Below are 23,379 nucleotides of genomic sequence, written 5' to 3'. Positions count from 1 at the left end.
GCTACAAAAATAATAAAGGAACACTTTGATAAACCAAGCTATGAATGCCTAGCTTGCTTTGAGCAGAAGTGTAATGAACTGAATATTTTACGTACAGTCATATAATTTGAAACAGCCACTTCAGTTTAATGCTGCTTATTGCTATAATTTGCATATATTTACATATACAAACTTTGGAACAATGAACAATAAATAATATTGCATTTCATACAGAATATTACATCTCAGAGATTACATGAGCAGCACATACGCTGTATGAAAAGGGGAAAGCTACAAAGGCTTTAACAGTATATTGTATATGCCAAAAACAAATTTTGAGCAAATTTCAAGTGGTACTATAAGGACAAATGTGCATCATTATGTATTTCAATTTATAGGACATTTTCTATATTATCCCCTGTGGTCTCACAGCATCACATGTGGCCTTAAAAGAAAGTTATGTTGATCTTTTAGTAAAACATTATATAATTTACTTACATTTACACCCTGAGAAACCTTTTAGACAGAAAAGGATAATACAGGCATCAGTTGGAATTGACGGGGCAGAGGCAAAGTTCTGAGACACAACTCACATGGGCACTGGACAAAGTACCAGTTGCTGGCGGGGCACAGATTGTAGTCCAGGACCGGCTCTGGGCCTTCAACGTTGATGGGTCCCGTGTAGCTACCTTCCATGCAGGTCCCGAGGCCGGTCCGCATGCCCGAGTCGCACCAACCGCACGCCGGGTCCGCCTCGCAGTCCCCACATGTGAGGTGGTCGGCGCAAGAACCTGTCGCATTATCATCACAACTTCATGAAATTCACACTGTTTCCCGGATTTTTTCTTATCGGAAGTTGTGACATTTCAGCAACGGAATGACGATTATATATGTAATTATCGTTTGTAATAGCCAACTTCCCCCCTGGAATGGTTTGGTAACAAGAGCTACTTTTGAATCAATTTTTTTTTTTTTTTTGGTGGGTGGGGGTTCAAATACATGATGTAGAAAATAACATGACTGGGAAATGTTCATGTAATAATGTCCCACCGAAGTTATATCAACTACACAAAGGTGTTTGCTTATTACTGTTTCTCAACTGGTGAGAGCAGCTCCCAATTGTTGACATATAAAGGGTTACTATTTTCACCAAAATGTTTGAACTTGCAATTTGACAAGTGTGACAATAAGATACGTCACAGTCTAAACCCAATCTCAGCCCTGTACTACTTATTTGACACCATCACAATATATCTTTTGTCCATGACAATAATTTCATACATGTTACATTAGGCTACGGCCACATCAGCTTGGTCAACTCAGAAAAAAAGAATGAAACAAAATATTTACAGCAGGGGGTGACAGGAGATGACTCATACATTTCTGCATGCTCTCCCCCTCCCAGTCTAATCCTTCCTCTACACGTTTAATTTTTCATGAAAAGGGGGACTCACATGGGAGGCAGTGATTGATTGCAGTTATGTGAAAAATATGTTCTCCTTCATTCATTTTTTTTTTTTTTTGGGGGGGGGGGGTGTAGGGGTCAGTTCAGCACAAGTAAGGACTGTTGAGTTTACCAATATCATGGGTTCATCATTTTGTTTTGGTTTTTGTTTTGTTTTTTCAGAGTGGGAGTACTGTTAAGGCGGAGAGTTTTGCTCGAGCAAATTTTTACGCTCAGCCCGGCAAGATGAATTTTGCATGATTTTGATTACGCGTGCGGTCACGGCAATGGAGCCAGCACTTCGGAAGACTGAGTGCTGCCGCGGCAGTTAAGGGGTTTGACCGCACATTTAACAGCAAAAGTAACGGGTCCGCATTACAGCAAAAAATTGTATCATGCTGTAAGACTAGTGAACATGAACAAAACTATAAATTCCACAACAGTTATACCCCTTCAATATACCTACCTTGTGATAAAAGATATGAAATGTAAACAAATATCAATAAATAAAACAATATTACGGTCAAACCTGCCATAGTGACAACCTGTCTATAGGGGGCACCTGCTGTCATATACAACCAACAAAACTCAATTCCCCCCAATAGAAAAATCAGGTCAAAGACCATGTCTATAGCGGCCACCTTTCTACAATGGCGACTTTTTTCGTCTCCCTTGGGTGGTCACTATAGACAGGATTGACTGTACATATAACAAGAACAATTATTTGCTGGTTTTACTTTTGCACTAGTTTCATTTTTGCACAAAATGAGCGAGAATTTCCACTTTTACAGTATGGGGTTGGGGTGGTGAATGATGCATTCACTTGGACGAGCATAACTAGGAGTGAGGGGGTGAGTGAAAGGAGGCTACAGACAAAGAAGAGGGTGACTTAAGGACAGATGACCAGTACGGGCTAGCTGGGGGTGGGGGGGGGGGGGGGAACACAGACGGACGACTCACTGGGACAACCCTCCACGCTGGTCCTCCACTCCAGGCACAGTCCGTAGGGGAAGGAGGTCATGTAGGAGTTGGACTCGATGCAGCGCTGCTGGCTGGCGCACCACATGCACTGGCTGTTGGACTTTGGCAGGCAGCTGGCGCAGTCGCTGTAGTTCTCGCAGGGATCGTCGCAGGAAACCGCGTCATCTGCGAAGGCAACAAAGCCAATACTTCCCGTTGAATCCTCATTTCACTTAACTTGGCACTCCCATGATATACTCGCAATATACAAATAATAATGTAGAGTTTGATCGCTAAATGGGCTAAGCGCCATTTCTAAACTTTTTAAAGTAAGTCCATCATCAGATAGAGTAAAATAGAACCTTTAGTTGTACCACACTTTTGAAGTTATGATTGAAAATGTCCAATATTTTTTATCATTTTCTTTGTCGTTAAGCATTTTTACTTGCAAATATCTCAATTTAAGAATGGAATTAACTTGTTTTGCAATAAAACAGATATATATTACATTATATCTTTTTTACCACAGATTCCTGTGTTTGTTTGTTTGTTTGTTTGTTTGTTTGTTTTTTTTTTTTTTTTTTGGGGGGGGGGTTGCAATACAACAAGGTCAAAGAGATAACAGAGTTTGCAAAGCATTTCGGTATAAAAGCTATAAGCAACTGCCAGTGAAAGATTTAAATGAAACCTAACATTAATGCATTGATTAGTAGCTTGCATCTCAATTATAAGTAACCAATAACTTAAGCTCATTTAACCCCCCCCCCAAAAAAAAACCAAAAAAAAAATAAACAAGGCAATCGCCAAATTGTGTCTCACCCATTCGCGTACAAGGAATTAATATTTTTTATAACTTCCAGAAGTTAATTGACCTACTTATGACCTTTGACCTTGTGGTGACCTTCAACACCCTAAGGGATATTTACCATCCAAGTTTGGTCACAAACGGACAAAGGGATCAAAAGTAATGAGCCATAATCGAAATGCGCCATAAAAACTTTACGTTGGGCCCTAAAAATTTCTTGACCCCTTTCTGTGACCTTTGACCTTTAGATGACCTTTAACTCCCAAAGGGACATCTACCGTCCAAGTTTGGTCACAAACGGACATAGGGATCAAAAGTTATGAGCCACAATCAAAACGCGCCCTAAAAACATAACATTGGGCCCTAAAAGTTTGTTGACCCCTGTCTGTGACCTTTGACCTTGTGACGACCTTCACCTCCCCAAGGGACATCTTCTATCCAAGTTTGGTCACAAACGGAAAAAGGGATCAAAAGTTATGAGCCATAAACGAAATGCGCCCTAAAAACTTAACATTGGGCCCTAAAAGTTCGTTGACCCCCGTCTGTCACCTTTGACCTTGTGGCTACCTTTAACTTCCCAAGAGACATCTACCATCACCCAAGTTTGATTGCCATTGTAGCAACATGTGCTGAGTTACGTGTGATAAAAGAGTCTTGCAAATAAACTTTAACGTATGACCTCAAATGACCTTTGACCTTATCATGTGACCTCTTACGGCACCATAACATGAAGGTACCCCTAGTGCATCCATCACCCAAGTTTGATTGCCATTGTAGCAACATGTGTCGAGTTACGTGTGATAAGAGTCTTGCAAGTAAACTTTAACGTATGACCTCAAATGACCTTTGACCTTATCCTGTGACCTCCAACAGCACCATGACATGAAGGTACCCCCAGTGGATCTATGACCCAAGTTAGGTTGTAATCCAAGCAACTTATGTGAAGTTATTTGTCAAAAGAGAGTCTTGCAGGTAAACTTTAAAGCCCAAACAAAGTTCTGGTACGCCTGCAAAAGTTGTCAAATTTCGCTCCCAAATGTGAACGTATGCTTAGGAAATGTGCAGGATAACGATGTTATGACAAGATATTCGATGGGTAACGACGAAAATGCGAAATATTAACCAAAAAGGTTCAGTCTCAGTACTTACCCGAACGGGGTCAGGCTAAACTCGGATTCGGGGATAACTCGGCTTCGCTTTGACGGCAGGATGAGTTGTATATGGTTGTCCCTCTGATTGTACAGTGTTGTCCTATGGGAGCGGCCTGTATAAACTAGCGCTTCGTGTTCTGGCTACTCGCAGTCATGGTCCGAGTTGTTACAACACGCGCATCAAAAACCCCTTTTGCGCGCATGCAAAATTAGTGTGCGCCGACATATCAATCAAAGGCGCTTGATAAACAACAACAAAAACTCTAAAGACCGCGCGTCTCAGCAACTGAGGACCGCGCGCTGTCATTTTTGTTTTGTTTGTACAGGATTACGTTAGCACGCACTTTCCTGTCCATTCAGTTATGCCTCATTGGTATTATGCAGTGGCCAGTGGAATGTGGCGATCACGAACTGCGTGTGAATTGTCTGAAGTAGGGTCGAATTTTTCCCGAGACCGAGTTAGTCTGGAGCCTTCTGGAATAAAAGTCGGTTTTCCTACTATTATTATTTTTCTCAAAATACTCCAAACCGACTCATCATTCCGGCAAACCGCGTCAGCCAGGTAAGTTTCTTAGTGGACTCTTTCGATATATTGAAAGAAAAAATGAAATGGTGCTAGACGGGTTCTCAAGCACTTACCGAAACTTAGTTTTCACTTTAACGTAGAAAAGAGAGTCTTGCACATACTCTTTAATATATGACCTCAAATGACCTTTGACATCATCACATGACCTCTGACAACACCATAACATGAAGATACCCCTAGTGCTTCTATCACCCAAGTGTGGCTACCATTGCTGTAACAGTTGCCAAGTTATGCATCATAAGAGAGTCTTGCAGGTAAACTTTAACATTTGTGACGGACGACGGACGACGGACGGACGACGGACGGACGACGGACGGACGACGGACGGACGCCATTTGGATCCCTTAGTCTCGCCTTCACCTCCGGTGGGCGAGACAATAAATAAAAAAGGGAAGGAGAAGTAATAATTCTAGGATTTTCTTTCTCTCCTTATGACGCTAAATGCTGCATTTCTTCAAATCAAAAGGCTGACGGACCGGTCATAATTTTTTCTCTCACCTGAGGAGGAGGATGTCTGACACCCTACGTTTGATTTCCACTGGCAACCCTCCTTGCTATTGCACACACGGCAGCTTGTATGGACCGAGCACTGCACCTCGCTACACTCCCGACTTGACACCTGACAGTGAAGAACCACTTGTAATTTCAACATCTAATGACACTGCGTTTGTATCATTTCTTATAATCAGAACAGTGAAAACAATGATGATGATGATGATGATGATAACCATCACCACCACCACCACCATTACCATTACCATTACCGTTACCACGACCACAACCACAATCACTACCATACTAATACTATTACTACTACTACTACTACTACTACTACTATTACTACTAATACTACTACTACTACTACTACTACTACTACTACTACTATACTACTATACTACTACTATTACGACTACTACTACTACTACTACTACTACTACTACTACGACTACTACGACTACTACGACTACTACGACTACTACGACTACTACTACTACTACTACTACTACTACTAAATATAAACAACAATCATAACAATGATGCCAATAATATGTCATATTTCATGCAGTCATATTTCATGCAGTCATATCTGCTTTCCATGTAATTCCCCTGCTCTTGAACTCCTGCTTCTTTTTTTTTTCGCCTATTCTCTCTGATGCTAAGAGCATGTATTTACATTAATACGGGTGCAGATCCACATTAAGCATGGGATTAAAATGTAAATCTACATCACTGATTATGATTGCGATTTGTAACACCACAAGAACCACTGGATTTAACGCCCACGACACCAAGCGTTGGTCGATTAGACATCAGAGGATATCTAGACACTTCACCATGGAGGTGGCTTGCCTATTCCGGATGAGAGTAATTCCTCTACATTTTAATGAAATTCTTTACTTCTCATCAAATTAACCAACTAGAGGAGGTTATTCTCCATACCTATCCATAATTTGTCTCTTAATATGCAGTGATCACACATTTACAAAAAAACTCAGTAAAATCTACATGTAGGTGAAATACTGATATTGCTGTTTCTGATTTCTGGAACATACATACTTCATACTTAAAGGTAGTGCGATATCTGTGTAGAAAGTAATTTGGCGTACTAATCATATTAGGTAAGAGCAGCCATACATCATCACTGAGGTGACAAGACCTCAAATCTCAAAGTCATAAACTTTCAGGGGGGCGAAAAACTTTTTCATTTTTGCTACAGTTTTTGAAAATAGCTTCAATGTCGATATCAAATGATGTAGAAACATTGTTTTGGATTACATCAAGAATTGTATCATTTTAAGACTCAAATCAGTCTCTTTAATAATCAAAATTGAGTTAGGTGGTTTTGTAATATACCAACTGAGGTACGAGGTCTTATCACCCAAAGGACGATATGATGGCTTAGCATATCAGGTATACGAGCTAATGCATAGCTTCAATGAAATGGTCGTCACCTCATCGGTACATTGACTGCTGCAGTTGCCATTACACCACCCGCAGCCGGGTGTCTCGACACACATCTTGCAGGAGGTGATTGGGTTGCAGCGCTGACCTGGAGGGCGAGAAAGGATTATCACTCTCGTTGAGAAATATGACACGGCTAAGCTGGGATGCATCCTCATCAAGTACGGTAACTTACAATCCAGACAATACACAAAAAGCATGACATCCAGGCAAACAGCTTTTCTGATTAAAAATGGACGTCTCGGTGAAAAGGCATATTTTTGCTCTAAAACAGCAGAGATGCCACCAACGACTCTTATATGTGTGGAGTACAAACAGTGCAAAACATGACATAAACTCTCAGTTACACTGCAGATACAGTTAAATGCAATTATCTAATTAGGTTTATGTCAGTCGTTAAATTCTTTAGGTTCATGTTGTTTAGTTCTTTAGTTTCATGTTGTCACTGACGGCTTGCTCAGGCAACCCAGAAGATTTCTTGCTCAAGTGTCAAAGTTGGGATTCTTAAGTATGTACTCACTGTCGTCCTTCGGGCAAATGGACTTGTTGCTGGCAAGTCCCGGCACCGAGTTGGCCAGCACGCAGCTGTTTCTGGCCATATCCCAGCCACACCACAGGCCAGGCAGTCCCTCCATGCACTCGGAAGAATTAGTGATAACAGAACAATTCCCTGCAATGTGCGAGATATGGATCGGGATAACACATGTTAACACACACATGGTAAAAATAAAACAAAACAAACCTAAAACAAATGAAAATAAAAAAAACCAACAACAACAGGAGTCAACAAACTTTGGTGCGGTATCTGCTAAGAGGAAGGAGGGCTGCTGTAGAAGAGATTAAAGAGAGGTATACAACCATGCATGGTCCAGCTGAAACACGAACTGTAGCTAGACAAATACCACCAATCTTATGTATTTCAAGGAGAACAGGTTGATTTTTAACAATGTGGAGGTGGATTCTTACACTTCCGTCTCACAAAAAATTGTTCTCTTTAGAAACCAACTCTATCTCTGTATGAGTCAGACAGGAAGCAAGCGAAAGTAAGAGCGCAACCGAGAGTGCCTCAGAAACAGAGGTTAGTTTGCAAACAGTGTACAACCTCGGCAAATACAAAGTATGGAAATGATAAACCAACGAGCAGGACCATCCCAGAACTCACTGACATGAATCAAACATTTTTTGTTTTATGATATTCTTTATTTGAATTTCATTCAATACATGCAAAATTGGGATGTTTTTGTTGCTATTTGTGATGTATCCTAGTCAATCACCATGAATTTCAAATGTGTCTGCTCCTTTCTGTAGCAGTGGGTACTGAAACAAGATTCAAACATGGAAAGTTGATATTCACATGGATGAAAAAAAACACTGAAAGTTTTGAAAATCGTGGCAATTATGCTATCCTTATCAAGACATCTATGAACAAAGATCACCATGCTAATGAACTGTTTGATGAACTATTTACAATAATACCACAGTCTAAGGGAACAAGTGAGTATAGCACATCTGGTGGCGAACAATCTATCCTTCTTTCAATTGAGCATTCAGGGGTCATTTGCAACTACGATTTCTTCAATAGCTTCGCCTTACACAGTATCAGCAAAACTGGTAGCACTACAGATGATGCACTTCTAAGCTTTAAAACTGGCAACGCGAAGTTACACAGTTGTAATCTTAAAAACAATGCACGGCCCTATGAACTATGAACAGCTCTACTGACTGTTTCAACAGAGTCTCGAAAGCGGGGTGATCTTTTACCTGGGATGTAGTGTAAGGCACTGGTGGTTAGAAGCCCATTGTAACCACTGTATATCCACATGGATCCCTGATACACAAACGACGAGTGGCCAAAACGGGACACCTCGTTGTACAGTCCTGAGCTCAGGTCCATGAATTCCCAACTCCCGCACTCTGTGGGCATCACAGGATAAAGAAAATGCACAGAAACGTAATCACACTACACAAACAACTTGAAAGACAAGCTTGCATATCATTAACCTATCATTGATGCATTCATGAGAATGATATCAAGCACAGAGCGAGTGGAATTTTACTAGATCTTTTTTCTTTTCTGTTTTTTTTTTTCTTGGGAGAGAAAGGGCTGTATTCATGTGTCCCATTCTCTCACACTTGTCAAATGCAGTTTAATCTATCAAACACACAAACACACACATACACACACAAATACTTTAACAGAAATTTAGCACTTGACATACCCTGACAACAGCAGTCACCAATTTTGCTGGAACATAAAAAACAAAATGGCTTGATATCATGATTCCATCATGGAATAGTGATTCCCGCTCTTGAAGGCCGTTTTTATATCCCGCCTAAGATTGCGCAAGTGGTTGCGACAAGGTACAACTTGCCTCTTGGCTTCGTGTTCCTGCAAACTGCTTTGAAGCAGAATTGTTGCGTTCATGCACTTCTAAGACGTTTCTACAACACTATTATGACAAATAAGTGAATGATGATTAAATAACCCTGACAGTTGTTTTCAAAACATACAATTTCATTTGTGTCCTACTTGAACGGGGTGGGAGGAAGTTGTATAATTATTTGGCAGGTTGATTTCCAGTTCAAGCTGAAGCGCAGACATTCCTACTAGCCACACAGGAAGTCAAGAGGGAGCATGCCGACATAATAGATATATGGTGCCGGAACAATAATCTGATGGCGAAATCAGAGACTCTTCACACAAGATAATGCGGGGATCTTCAGCAGAATCACACCCATATATGGGTCAGTTGCAAGTGTCTTTCAGATCTGATGACACTTTTCCCAGGCAAATGGGTGTCTAGACATTAATGTGTGAATATGATAACATTTTCCTAACTCTCTATGCAATATGTATACTTCTTTTCTTTGATTGGAGTCATTTTAGTAGTTATCAATGGCAGGAAGATAAAAAAAAACAAAGAGAACAAAATAACACTTAAAGGGGATGGCTAGTAACTGATCAGTGGGAATCAGTGGGAATGCTGAGGGATGATTGTTCCAATCCTTGTGGGATTCATTTAAGAGTACATTATATATCTATTCTTGTGTGAAAATAATTTGCTTCAGAATGATCTCATATTCAAGTAATGTGCAGTTTCCAGGTAAGCGTCCCTGGTCAGTGACGGAGCGTTAATCTGCACATTACTTGAATATGAGACCGTTCTGAAGCAAATAATTTTCACACAACAGTAGATATATAATGTACTCTTAAATGAATCCCACAAGGATTGGAACAATCATCCCTCAGCATACCCACTGATTCCCACTGATCGGTTACAAGCCATCCCCTTTAAGTCCACTGCAGTGTAAGAAAATACTGATTTTTTATTTGTTTATCTTATTTTATTTCATTTTTTATCACTGTAAATCTGTTTATTTAATTTTATTTCTTTTTAATCATTGTTTGGTTTTGCATTTTGTTTTTTGTTTTTGAGGGGGGAAGAGTTTTGATGTATATCTTTAAGTCCTGTTTTCAACAAAATGGTCAAAGTTACATCTGGGACGTGTTATTAGGATCACAGGGGCAATGGTTTGGAAGTTATGCAGATGGAGGTAACTGATCTCGACTCACCAATGTTGTAGGCCAGAAAGTCACTGGAGTAACACTTGGCTCCGGTGGACTGCGAGGCATCCGTGTGGGTGTTTCCCCCAAAGATGAGCATCAGCCCGTTCAGGATGACTGCCGAGTGGAGGAATCTGGGCTCCTCGCTGTGTTGCAGGATCACCCTAGACAAATTTACGAACAAAGTGAGCATCACACACAATGAGAAAGTGTGTCTCCGCACAGACATACTGCGAGAGAAATCAGATCAGTTCATCTGATGTATTTCGAACACAGCCATGAGCTATGGAATATTTGGGGAAGGAGGGGAACCTACAAAATTAATCTATCTTTTATAGCATGAAAACTAGATTCACTGATATCTAAGAACTAACTTCTGAAAAATAAAGTCCTCTGTGTTTATAGGTACATCTGAGAGCTTTAATTTGATGCCTGTCTCAAAGCAAATGTTGGGTCCTTGCAAATATCTCGATGTCAGTTCAACAGCGAGAGCTTTCCGAGGAGCAAAGGGGGGGGGGGGGGGATAAATCTTCTAAAGGAGGACTCTAGAGTAGAGACTTGCCCATACACAAGCCAGAAAGGTCTGTAAACCATGAATTGCGTGCTGATCTCTATCATGCACATGGCACATTATCATGTGGATTATCGGTTTTGAGTTAGTCTTGTGGCTACCACACCCATTTACCCTGCCTGTAGTCACACATCACGAAGTAATAGTTTGATTGCTGTGCAATTTGCTACTTGTATTACATTCCAAAGACATATTTTTGCACTCCTTTCACACATTTGTTACCTGCAGTCAAAGGCATTGGAACTGGTGGTGATAAGAAAATAGTTCACTCTGGATTTCAAAGACCTTGAATATTTTTGGCACAGCATCAGCACTGGAGCACATTTAACCAATAAAACTTGATATGAATTTTTCTCTGGCCTCCAATAATGTTAACCTATTTTTTGTTTGTTTACTTTTACTGGATTGATATAGAGCTGTTTTCCAGATTTCAGTGCCAATTGTCCTCACACCAGGTTTTACGACAAATGGCTCTACTCATGCAAGTTATTCCATCTATGTTTACATGTATATTGTATACAACAGAACATTTCATCATGTAAAGAAAAGGCCAACTTGGACCTACCATGACTTTGTGACTATGTTATAGCTGTACGTGTCGTCCGACAGCATGTGCTCTGTTGTGCGGAGTTTATAGCCGCCGTGGATGTAGATCTTCTGGCTGACCGGGTCGTACACGCTGGAGTGACCATATGCACCCTTGACCGGTGACCCTCTTGCAGAGACCAGAGACCATATGCCAGATGCTGTAGATACACAAACATGACGAAAGGCAGCAGCAAAGATGCAATAAGTACCACTCTGATTCAATGGGGAAAGAGGATAGTGGGTTATGGTCAACGAAGATGATTGATCTAACAACTACAGAAAGCAAAATACACTCTGAATTGAAATGTGCTCTTGAAATGGCTCAAGCTATCCACATGATGTGGAAAAACATGTATATCTAAACCTGCACTGTCTGATCACCTGAATTTAACGGGAAACGAACCCAGGATTAGAGAGGGCACTGTTGCATGGACCCCAGCTTACAAATCTGCCATGTTCCAAATGCCAGAATAACACCATTTCGTCCGATGTCTCGAAAATGGTCGAAATAACATCAATATCAGTTTTGTTTCTTGATTCAGTCTGCCCTTGTTCCTGGATGGTTCAGCCTACTACACACGGATCCTTCAAAGAAAACATTTGCTTTCCTGCTAGTCACGGAATCTTGTGCGTGCATATTGTATGTAACAGTTATGTAGTAGCTGACAAATTGATTGACCTGTCAACTAGATTTGTATCGTCAATCTCTGTAACGAAAATGGCAGTGAACATCACCCCATCCAACAGCAGACTCCTGAATTCTACGTCAATGCGCCCTTAATATTGACTATAAGAAGAAATTACAAAGTGCTACAACTTTCTAAGAGAGGCTTACTTATATTGTACTCCTGAACAGAGTTGAGGTAGCCGTAGACGGGGCTGTATCCGAAGATGACGATCATGACATCGTCCACGACGTGTGCGCTGTGTCCCTCCAGGGAGTAGAAGCCATTGGTCAGTTTTGACCATGTCCGCGACGAATGGTTGAATGACCACAGCTCGTCGGACAATGACCTCCCGTGGAGTGAGCCACCAAACATGAGAAAGTCATCCTATGGGAACAAAATGAAATAACATTGTCTCCATGCAATTCTCAAGTAGAGATAAATGAAAGAGGCTTTTGGATTTTCTCACACTGAAAATATAAACACCAGTGTTGTCACATAATTTTACTTTTGTACTATGAACATGATGTTTGGGAGTGAGTGAACACATTAACTGTTCCATCTGAAGGGTTTGAAATGCAATTGCAGGAGGTTATATAAGTTCCTTGACTTCATGTCTCCAGTTACGGCCTCAGACAAAATGTTTCGGAACCTGAGGCTAAGACATCAAGGATTATTCCCCGACAACAAAGATTCTACAATTGTATATCTGATACATGGATAAGTGAAAGTACAGCTGTAAGTCTGTTGTCACCTATCATTTGTTTACCATAGAAAAGGAAAAAAATGTGATTCTTATACAGGAGAACATCCCGGAATTTGCTGCTAGTGAGAAAACGTTTTGAATCATCTACTTTAAAATGAAGATATTAATCAAATGGCCGACTGATATCTGATGACCCTATATCATATTAAACAATGTACCATATTTATTAAGATATCATTGTATCAAGCATGGGGAATTCTAAGAAAAAAACTGTAACAGAGACATGATGCTTGTGTGGCATTCTGCAACACAAAACGTAATTATGCAGCAAATTTTTCACTGGTTTGAATCAATTAGAATCAAAATCTGTTGAGAGATAATGGAGGACAAACAGAAATGTCATTGTGACTTACAGCAGGTGAAATAGTACACAATCTACTAAGTGGCACAGCACAAAATTCCTAAATGGCAAACACAATGTCACAATACTGCAACGTACCTGATAATGAACTGTGGTATGCGAATATCTCGATCGTGGGAATTCCCCTGTATCCGAAGAACCCTCTATCTTTTCTGATGTCCCAAGTGGAATGTTGAACCTGGCAGGTAACATGAAAGAGAGAGAGATGGAGAGAGATAGAGAGAGACAGGTGGATGAGAGATAATAGGCCGGGCTGAGTAAGGTGATATATTGACTCATTTATCATCAATGAAACTGGATACTGACAGAGATGGATTAGCGACGACCAAACCTGATCGTGCTGATCCAGTTACTGTGTGACTAATTTCTGACGCGAGTGTGTACAGCGACCCAAGCCGTGATTTCGCTCCAAATCTGACATTCTAACCACAGCCCATTCACACCACATTCCAAGAGCAGATACTGTGATTGCCAAACTACCTGTAGCACATCAGTGGCATTTACACAGCATGACGATTTTCAAGTTCATGAATTTTCTTGTGGAGCATCACAGTGAGATTCGGCTCCCACCTTCATATTGCTGCTGAACATGAAATGAATCTTTACTGCAAAGCAGAAAAATTCAAACAATTTTGCAAATTGAAGCCAATGACCTTTTACGCAGCATGAAATGTTTGCAAATTGTTGACTGGCATTCAGTATGTTGCTTATAGACAAAAACTTTTGTGTGCATTCTACTTTTGAAAAACTCAGCTTTGAGTGAAATTCATCAAAGTTTCATGCATGAAAAAAATTTCTGGTCATTATGCAGATTTCATAGCTGTGTGTAAAAGTCTTGAAGAAACAACAGTCATGATGTATAGACTTACACCATATATACATATGAAAGTGTCCTGCCAAACAAGGAAAATCTGTCAGATCAATGCACTCGACAGAATGCTGGGATTTTTAGTCATTTTCTTTCACAAACCTGGCTCGGTAATGGGTACACTTTTATCTTACGTAATACAGATTGTGAAATGATAATTATCTCAGTTTGAACACACACACACACACACACACACACACACACACACACACACATACACATACACATCTTTGCAAACACAGATTTGCCAACCCCTTTCCAAATAGCATTTGGACAGCAAAACTCATCCTCATGCATGAAAGTACACCCAATTCAACCACGCTCCCTTTCTTCCTTCCTGCGATGACCCAAAGTCCCTTGCGTGCAGTCCCTCATTGCATACCCCGGTGTACAATGTAGAATGCATCTATTCAGCATTTGATATGCAAGATTTCCCATTAGTCATTAGCCCAGTATATAAAAAAAGGAGAAAAAAAAAAAAAGGAGGACAAGGAGGAGGAGGAGAAGAAAAAACAAGGCACACATCAAAAGCAAACATGCCTCCGGAGCATGCATGAGTCAAGCATGAGTTGGGAAGATGAGACGGTCACTCAGCAGGGATAGCAGGGCCTCTGCAACCTTCCATTAGCACGAGGGATTTCCCCCCCCCCCCCCCCCCCCCCCAGATCTTGGATAAGCAGGGAACCTAATTTCCATACGGCCACGGTCATGATGGAAACCAGTCTTGTCACTCACAGCTAGGTCTCTACCCGACACTGGATGCGAATACAATGGGCCGATAATCGACAGGATGCCTTTCGAGATGTTCATATCTCAAGTGACTGTGACACGTTTCATTTGGGGGGGGGGGGGGGGGGCTAGGGGGTAGACTAACAGGAGTGATGAGCGATGCAACCATAACCACAAGATGGTATTTAGTTTTTGTCACCTCTTTGCCATGTAATCACTGTGAAACTACAGAGAAGAAAACACTTTCACTGACACCTGAGGCAGCTATACTAACCTCAAGATAAACCATGCACCTGGAATGGATGGACTTCTGAAACTCCGATTATTTGACCTTTTTGGCTTGCGATCCTATAATTATGATGCAGAACCTATCTCCCTATCATAGAGGAGTGAATAGAGGTACGCAGCTTTTAAAATGGGAGAGCTACATTCAGCGCATGCAAAATGCCACTCTGCACTAAATGGGAACATGAAGTGCAGTGAAGCCCTGCCTGCCCCCCATAGCAGTGTACGCTTCTTATAATCGTTTTGTGCATCTGTCCGGAAAGCATGCTGGAGGCGTTATGTTTTCTGATTGCCCATCTGTCCTTCTGTCAACCCAAGATCTCATTACAAACTGCAATTTAAACAAAGAAATAAATAAGGAATGAAAAGTGGGAGCTTATGCTTCATGCTTTATGCTTCAGGAGGTAGAGAATGATGCTGATAAATAGATTTCTAGAAGCATCCCTCCAGATTAAAGGTCATTATACTTTGGGTATGGAATGTAATATATTTCTGTCAAAATTTTACCAGTAATGTCGAAAGGTAGTATAATACACAGGCAGTATAGAAAGTAGATATTTATTTTGATGAGGTCACTGTGGTTTGGATGAGGACAGATCAAAGGTCGCTGTTAAAGGTCACTGACCTTTAAAAAGGTCTTGCAAGACATACACCTGTACAAGTAGCCGTAGCTCGGAGTGTACATTGGCAACACAATTTGGCAGGAAGGATAGACATAAATGCCGAATATTAATGAACTGATAGCCCAGGAGGAAAGAACAAGGAGCTAGTGCAGAAGTAGGAAGTTTCCATTTATTCCAGCTATAACTTCAGCTCCATGAGTCAAAAGGGAATGTACTTGGTGGTATTTAAAGAACAAAAATGAACAAGGATATAGTTCATCCACACAAAGGCTTACAAGCAAAGAGGTTGGGGAAGGGGAGGTGATTGAGAAAAACAAACAAACTAACAATCAAACAAAGGAACCGTTAAACCAAGTCACTGACTAGCAGATTTGTTTTGGGAAAAAAAAATACGAAAGACAGTCACTTTCACAACACAGACTACCTTTTGTATCATCATCATATACAATCAACAAAAATACTGAAAGGTATTCCTAACAGTAACACTGGAGCGAAGGTCTGAGCATGATTCACAGTAACGGGTCATCATAATCTCATTTCAAGCATGGAAAACCATCTGATCTAAAATCATAGCACTTCATTCTGTAACCTCATGCCACCGAGATAAATTTCATTAGAAGTTCTGTATATTACAATCAGACGGCACAGACCTGAACCTAGCCAATAAACATTAAAATGATACCATGATTCAACAACAACAACGGAAAACAAAAAATTCCTGTAAGAAAAGGTCCAATTAATCATACTGATGTTTTTTTCTTCATTTATTTTATGTGTGTGTGTATGTGTGTTGTTTTTACAGGATATCATGAAATTAGCAGCATGAAAACAATTCATTTCAAAAGAGGAATGTGCTATGTCGTTAACAGAACAGTGGCACTGGAAATGTTCCTTTGTACACATATCTCCTGGAATAATCTGAATCTGTATCATGTACATGTATACCATTTCATTACAGAGGTGAAAAATGTGAGCCATCGTTCTCTGGGGTCTTTCAGTTCGAATTCTACGGGAGCCGTTACCGTGATTGATGTGCAGCTAGGTTTACTTGTGATACACAGCCACAACAAATTTGAACAAAATTTGGCGAGAAATGTGGATGGTAGAACGCACTCAAGAATTTTGATGCAGTGGCCTACCACAGGAGACAGCACCGTTCTAAGAAAATGTTTACGAACCTAAAATGACCGATTGCACACCTCCATATCCAGTTTAAATGAAATCCACCAAATAAACAACCATCATCTGTCACGGATGACCTTTGAAGTCAGTATGATAGAAAAGAAGGAAAAAATAAAGGTGGCCAACATCTTCCTATCATTTCTCTCTGTGTGTCTGTCATATTAGCACTGTTGATTTCAAGCATGGAAATGAGCACGGTATTTTTATCATTCCCAGATCACCTTATTTTTGGGTGGTTTAATCACCTGCTGATTTTTCACAGCCTGCCATAAAAGATCCTAGCTTAACTTGCAAATCATTTGTCAATACTAGCAATGAACAGAAATTTCCTCAAAAGTAATGTTGCAGAAATATCACTGTGAGAGGAAAGGTCTAGTGCAGGTCCCTCGGGTGGGGCTTAAGGCGATAAATCTTGGTTGCTACGGCGACCAACACCTTGCCCCGACACGCATGAAAGGTAAGCCTCACTCATCTACCATCTGAGGGTCATCACGAATACCGCGTTTCATCTCAATTGCTCAAAAGCGGAGGGATGAGTTCGCTCCTCAGGGCTTTGAACGATAAATCGGGGCTGCCACGTATATGCCGTGCTTGATACTGTGTCCAAACAAGAAGATAAAATTGTCTTGTACATTTCAAGGTCGTCTGCCCCAAGTTTCATCTTAATTGCTCGAAAAGCGTGGGAGGAGTTTGCTGCAAAAGCTTTTTGCAATGACTCTTCTGACAAAATATAACAAATATCAACCCACCACATGCAGACCCCCATGAGACATAATATGGCCCCCTACATACCATACTTCAAAAGGCAGGCGTATAATAACCAGGGTGAAAAATGTACGGCACTGGGAAATGCATGTATCCTAATCCGGGTGGGGCATATCATTTCTTGCCATTCATTTTGGATTTACTGCCACTGACAACATGAATGAAGACATGTCTTGAGCTCACGCAGTATGAACAAAACTCTATGACAAAATAGATGAACTGCACACAATCAACTCTATGGATCTGCTCACATTTCATTCAGTCACATTCAAACATTAGTGTTTTGTCACATATGCACACAATAAAAAAGATTGGAAAAATAATCTACAATGGAATAGTAGAAACATCCTCCATGCATCCTGCAGGTATTAGAGAGTTTTGGTCAATATATCTTCATTCATAGAAAGATGTCACACATTACAGCTGTGCTCGGCTCCTCATTATTCAAAGGCAGTCTATACATGCACTGCCCATAGAAGCTATTAATAGCATCGGAGACCAACTTCACACCAGTTGTAACAGAAGCGCAACCAAATTGGGGGACTTACTTTGAAATGGTCACGTTCTCGTCATCATCAAACGCGTATCCGCCAATGACCCACAGGTCATCGTCGACCAGTACTGTACTGGCCGAGGCTCGGCCTTGGTTGATAACGCCCGACCTTATCTCCCAGAGGCTGTCGGCTTCGCGAGTTCCGCAGTCACGTCCTGTAAGATACGCACACACACCGAAAATAACAAAAACGCAGGAAGTTGAACGTGAAAGAGTTTCAGAATTGGTCAATGTCAGACACACACATACACCAAAAAAAAAAAAAGAAAGAAAGAGAGAGAGTACAAAAAAAACACCCAAAACAAAGGGAAGGAAATTGAAGGAGGAACAGTTTTAGATTTGGTCAATGGCAGATCTATTTTAAAAACAAAAATGTGAAAGCCACTGCTTAAATGTTTCTAGTATTTATGGAAAGCACCATGAAGACTCATGCAAGCACACTGGGAATGTACCCAAAGGCACAAAACATTTAAATCATTTTTTCCAGCTTTCCATGTAATATCATTGCAAACTCTCCATCAATTGTCAAATCTGTCAAGGGTTAAAGCCTCTTGAATAAGGCTATCCAGTGTTTTTGACCCAACGCACACATTATGGGACCATCCTGCCATTAGACTGCTCAAGCAAGCAGCAGTAGTCAAATTCGTTATCATCATAATCTCAGTTTGTGTCATAACAAGCGCCCCGGTACTGTGCATGCAGTAACATCATCACTGCATTCCGCTCTGCAGTTTCACAACAGAATGACTACAGTAGCTTGATCGTAGTCTACGGATGACAAATCTAAATATAGCGATGACAGAGACCCTCTGTGTCACCAGTTGTGAAGCTGCGGAAACATACAGAATCATAGTGGAAGGCACAGGTATATCATGTCTAAAGTAAAAGCACAACTTGCATGTCAACTCCCTACACACACTACCTCTCTACAGACAATGTGTTGGCTAAATTTTAAAATTGTCAAAAACTTTACTCTCTGAGCTGTATGTTATTAATGATACAAAATGGATGCAGGAAACATCCCAGCGGAGAGAAAATTGTAATTTAAGCAACCCTGTCACCACACAGGCATCTCAAAATAGGTATCCCCATGCTAGAAAATCTATGTCCATAAAAAGTGGTTTATTCTACCTCCACTACTATCTTTAGGGAAAACTTCAACATGGTAAATCTGGTCACGAACAGTTGTACTGTTTTGAAACTTCTGACAATCAGCTTTACACTTCAAAAAAAAAAAAAAAAAATCACACTGTGGCTTTCCCTTTGCACATTATGCAATTAATACTAGCATGTACGGCTGTTCAGCTATAAAGATCTTTCAGTCTTGAATGGTTTAATGCTTTTAAACTAAGATTATGCACTGTCCCTCAAACAGTCTATAAACAGAATGTTTCAAACACTCAATGATTTTTAATGAAGAGTAACAACTAACTTTTGCTGTCAACACAGCCAGAATGTCATTACCGCATATTCATGCATTTAATTTCAGTACAACAACTTTACTTTCAATGGAAATACAAACAGCTTTGCAGTCTTTGCCTTGTTACTCACACAGCCATTTCTGCAGTCAACTGCAATGTCGCATAGCTTCTTTTCTAAATTGTCAATGAGTGTAAGTTATCATGACCTTGCTGTTAATGTTCACGCTAGCCAACGTAAAAGTGACATTTCTGAGTATTTCCTATCTCCAGAGCCAAGCACGAAAATAGCTGTTGAGTGATATGATAATACTGATTGCCAAAAACTCTTGCCTATGCCAGGCAAAGTGAAAGATCTGTCCCAGTGTTTGGTGCTGTCAGCATATTGAGTCAATGTTGCCATGGTGATTGTCAACCAACCAAAGTCCTCAACAGAGGGATGGTGAATCATGATCTTGAATGAATCTGCATCATTTGACGGAAACTGACTATTTTTCTTTCTTCCCTGAAGGCAATTTGACTGGACTGCTCAAACTAGAGATGAATGAACATATCAAGTTTCGGTATAATCTGCTTCCTTTTCTTTCTAACTTTTAACCAGAAATTGCTTTTGGGACAACCAGGTAGCTCTCTTCTTCAAAAAAACAAACAAACAACAACAACAACAAATATATATATATATATATATATATATATATATATATATATACATATATATATATTATAACTGTTTGTATTGTTATATATGCGCATTCCCCTATCATTCAAAAATCTGAAGCACTTGCTGAAATCGTATTTTCAGTCAATAATTTCAAAAAATATTTTACTACTTAAATACCTTGGAATTCTGCCCCTCCCCCTCCCATTCTTTGATTTTTATTGTAGCCCACCTAATTTCATTGTCATGATTTACATTTTTCAAGCTTTATAAGTATAGAAACGGATACAGTACAAAAACACCCCCCCCCCCCTTACCAACTACTGAACATGATTCCATCTCATTGCTAATCAAGGAAAGGTGATAATCACCAGTTTGTTAATGCAGTTTTGAGTTTACAGATGATCAAAATTTTACAGCGCCTTTGTCAATATTTCCTGGCTTTCCAGGAAGAAGACCCAGAATTTATATTCTAACAAAAGGCATTCACTAGACTCTGCTATGTGGGTGATTTGTTCCTTTGTCAACCTTATTGTATGCATGGATGGTGATGTAGGTTCTCTACTGCACTGACTGGCACCTGTACAGTATCTTTGGATGCTTCATTGACACAACTCCAAAAGCAGCTGCAAGCATTTTTTTTTTTTAAACCAGTATGCTATATATCCCTTTTTTCCCCCTTTTTAATTCAGTAAATACGGAGGATAACTATTTTTGAAAACATTGTAGCTCTTTACAAGAGGGCTTGGCAAGCCTTTTCGTCATTGGGAGTAACCTTTGCTCAACCACAATTTGCACAAGAGACTCAAATACAATGTAAATCAAAAACAGCCCTATTCCTGCTGATTTATAGACAGTTTTGGATGGGATAACCCACTAGGACATTTGCAAACACTTCATTTTTGCCAAATTCGGGAATTTTATGGTGAGCTGTACTTCTGCTTTATGGTGCTGAAGAGCACCACTTCTGGCATAGTGAAGAAGTTTATATCATACAGGTCCACACGTAATTGTTCCGTGTCGGCATGAGGAAGTTGGTGCAATGTAATTACTCATGCCCCATTTACTGCGTGCCATGCAAATGGCTTTGCAACATATCACCACATTCCAGCCAATGACATGACAATCAACATATAGGTCCTATAATTATAGCAGTCTGGGTGGGTGGGGGGGGGGGGTGGTGACGTCATAACACTATGTGCACTCTTGCCATAACAAGCACATGACACTTAAATCATAATGTCTGCACACTTGTAATTTATTAACAGAAATATTACAAAAGCAGTGCTCAGCAAACCAACAAATGGAAGAAAAATAAAGCATCTGGTAACTTCTTGGGAGCCAAATGTAACCAAACTCTAGACCACGTATAAATAAATTGAGTCAATTCATTACTCGCCACTTCACGCATACTACTTTAATAAACTTGCCACAAGCCAACGTAATCAAGCGGGCCATTCAGAACTACCTATTAAAAAAAAAAAAAAAAACCTCTCCTTGTCGATAACAGTGCACACATACTACAAAAACTTAAATCTGTCAATTTTGTATTGAAAAAGAGGGCAATTTGAAAAAAAATTAATCTTTATTTCTCTCAAAAAGTTTTGGCCCTCACTGGTCCAAATTGAGGTCATCTTATGACATTCAGGAGCCAGCACTATTTTTACCTCATATAGCACTTTGTATGTGCATAAACTTTGCCTCATCAGTTCTCGACAAAAAAAGAGACAATTTCTGCAAATTTGGTAAGTTCCTGTACTGAGAGCTTTATTCCTTGACCCCATCAAAACAACTGAAAATCATCTTCATCATGGATTATTCTAGCCATCTTATGTAAATGTCAATGTAATTAGAGAAACACATTACACACAAAGAAATAACACTGTCTATGACATGTAAAATCAATGTCTGCCCCCCTAGCGAATTCTCAATCTGTCGGGATGCCAGTCGTGTGTGTCGGTGCATCGAACACACATACTCTCAAACATGATATCATGCATGAGGCCCCTTCCACATATATATATATCGATACTGTCTGATCCCTCCCGGTAGACAATGTTTGCGGCAATTCGTTCGGCACGTTCCGCCGCCACTCACTCCATAAACATCCTGAATTCATGCCAAATTGGATGAGAGCGTTCTTCGCGAACTCGAAGATTGCAGTGCGTATAATAAACAGCCCATGTTGCCACGAGCTAATTCCTGCCTTGACTTTGTGACGGGACAAATCGGTTAGTGTATGATAATCCTACGCTGCAAACAAGCTGTATAGCCCTGTCTCATACAGCAAAGTTCTATGCACTCTGTCATTATGATTTGCACAGTGTATTTGATTTTCAAAGGGTATCATCACAAATCCATCTCCTGAATGCTTGGCATAAAAGATATGATGATCTGATAAAAGTTTTGATGATTCTATTTTCCAGAAAAATTGGGAGAGTAATGCTCTGAGTGGATACAGGTTGAAATTCCCACTTCATATCATTCTTAGTAATGCTGCAGATTGAAACTGAAGACAAAAAAAAAAAGCGAACTGTGTATAAAACTCTGCTGACGACATATGTATACACATTACAAAGATCTCACACAACCTCAAAATTAAAGCGAAAGAGGAATATTTTGGCATGAGAGAGGAAGCATCTAGAAAAATATCAAATAAATTGACTGTAATGTTCATTCCCACAGAAGTTTCCAGTTTTGACAGTACATATGACAAAACAAGAGTAGATAAATTTGGCATGGAAAAAGCACATTTCAGAAAATATAATATACACATTCAAGGATGACTGCCGCAAAGAAAACTTTTCAACAGATTATCATTTTCTTGAGGACTTGTCCCAAAACTATACTCTGGCTTGAACAAATGAAGCTGTCACACATCTTATAAACCTAATG

General features: G+C 40.1%; 1 protein-coding gene across 1 annotated transcript in view; it reads right to left on the bottom strand.

The window, feature by feature from the left end:
- Window positions 1-23,379, bottom strand: part of LOC139739780 (attractin-like protein 1) — a 113,860-nt gene that overhangs the window by 32,859 nt on the left and 57,622 nt on the right. The window contains exons 6-16 of the mRNA XM_071650375.1: window positions 18,404-18,563; window positions 13,482-13,581; window positions 12,447-12,663; window positions 11,589-11,769; window positions 10,462-10,616; window positions 8,649-8,801; window positions 7,408-7,557; window positions 6,878-6,975; window positions 5,424-5,544; window positions 2,384-2,569; window positions 573-770 (exon numbers count right to left, since the gene is read on the bottom strand). Of these exons, the coding sequence (XP_071506476.1) occupies window positions 573-770; window positions 2,384-2,569; window positions 5,424-5,544; window positions 6,878-6,975; window positions 7,408-7,557; window positions 8,649-8,801; window positions 10,462-10,616; window positions 11,589-11,769; window positions 12,447-12,663; window positions 13,482-13,581; window positions 18,404-18,563 (1,719 nt within the window). The remainder of the gene's footprint in view (window positions 1-572; window positions 771-2,383; window positions 2,570-5,423; window positions 5,545-6,877; window positions 6,976-7,407; window positions 7,558-8,648; window positions 8,802-10,461; window positions 10,617-11,588; window positions 11,770-12,446; window positions 12,664-13,481; window positions 13,582-18,403; window positions 18,564-23,379) is intronic.

This window comes from Diadema antillarum, unplaced genomic scaffold (genome assembly GCF_040938485.1).
Source record: "Diadema antillarum isolate AM-2024a unplaced genomic scaffold, OU_Dant_1.0 seq00000819_RagTag, whole genome shotgun sequence".
In the NCBI taxonomy this organism is placed as follows: Eukaryota; Metazoa; Echinodermata; class Echinoidea; order Diadematoida; family Diadematidae; genus Diadema; species Diadema antillarum.
This window is presented reverse-complemented; position numbering and strand designations above follow the sequence as displayed.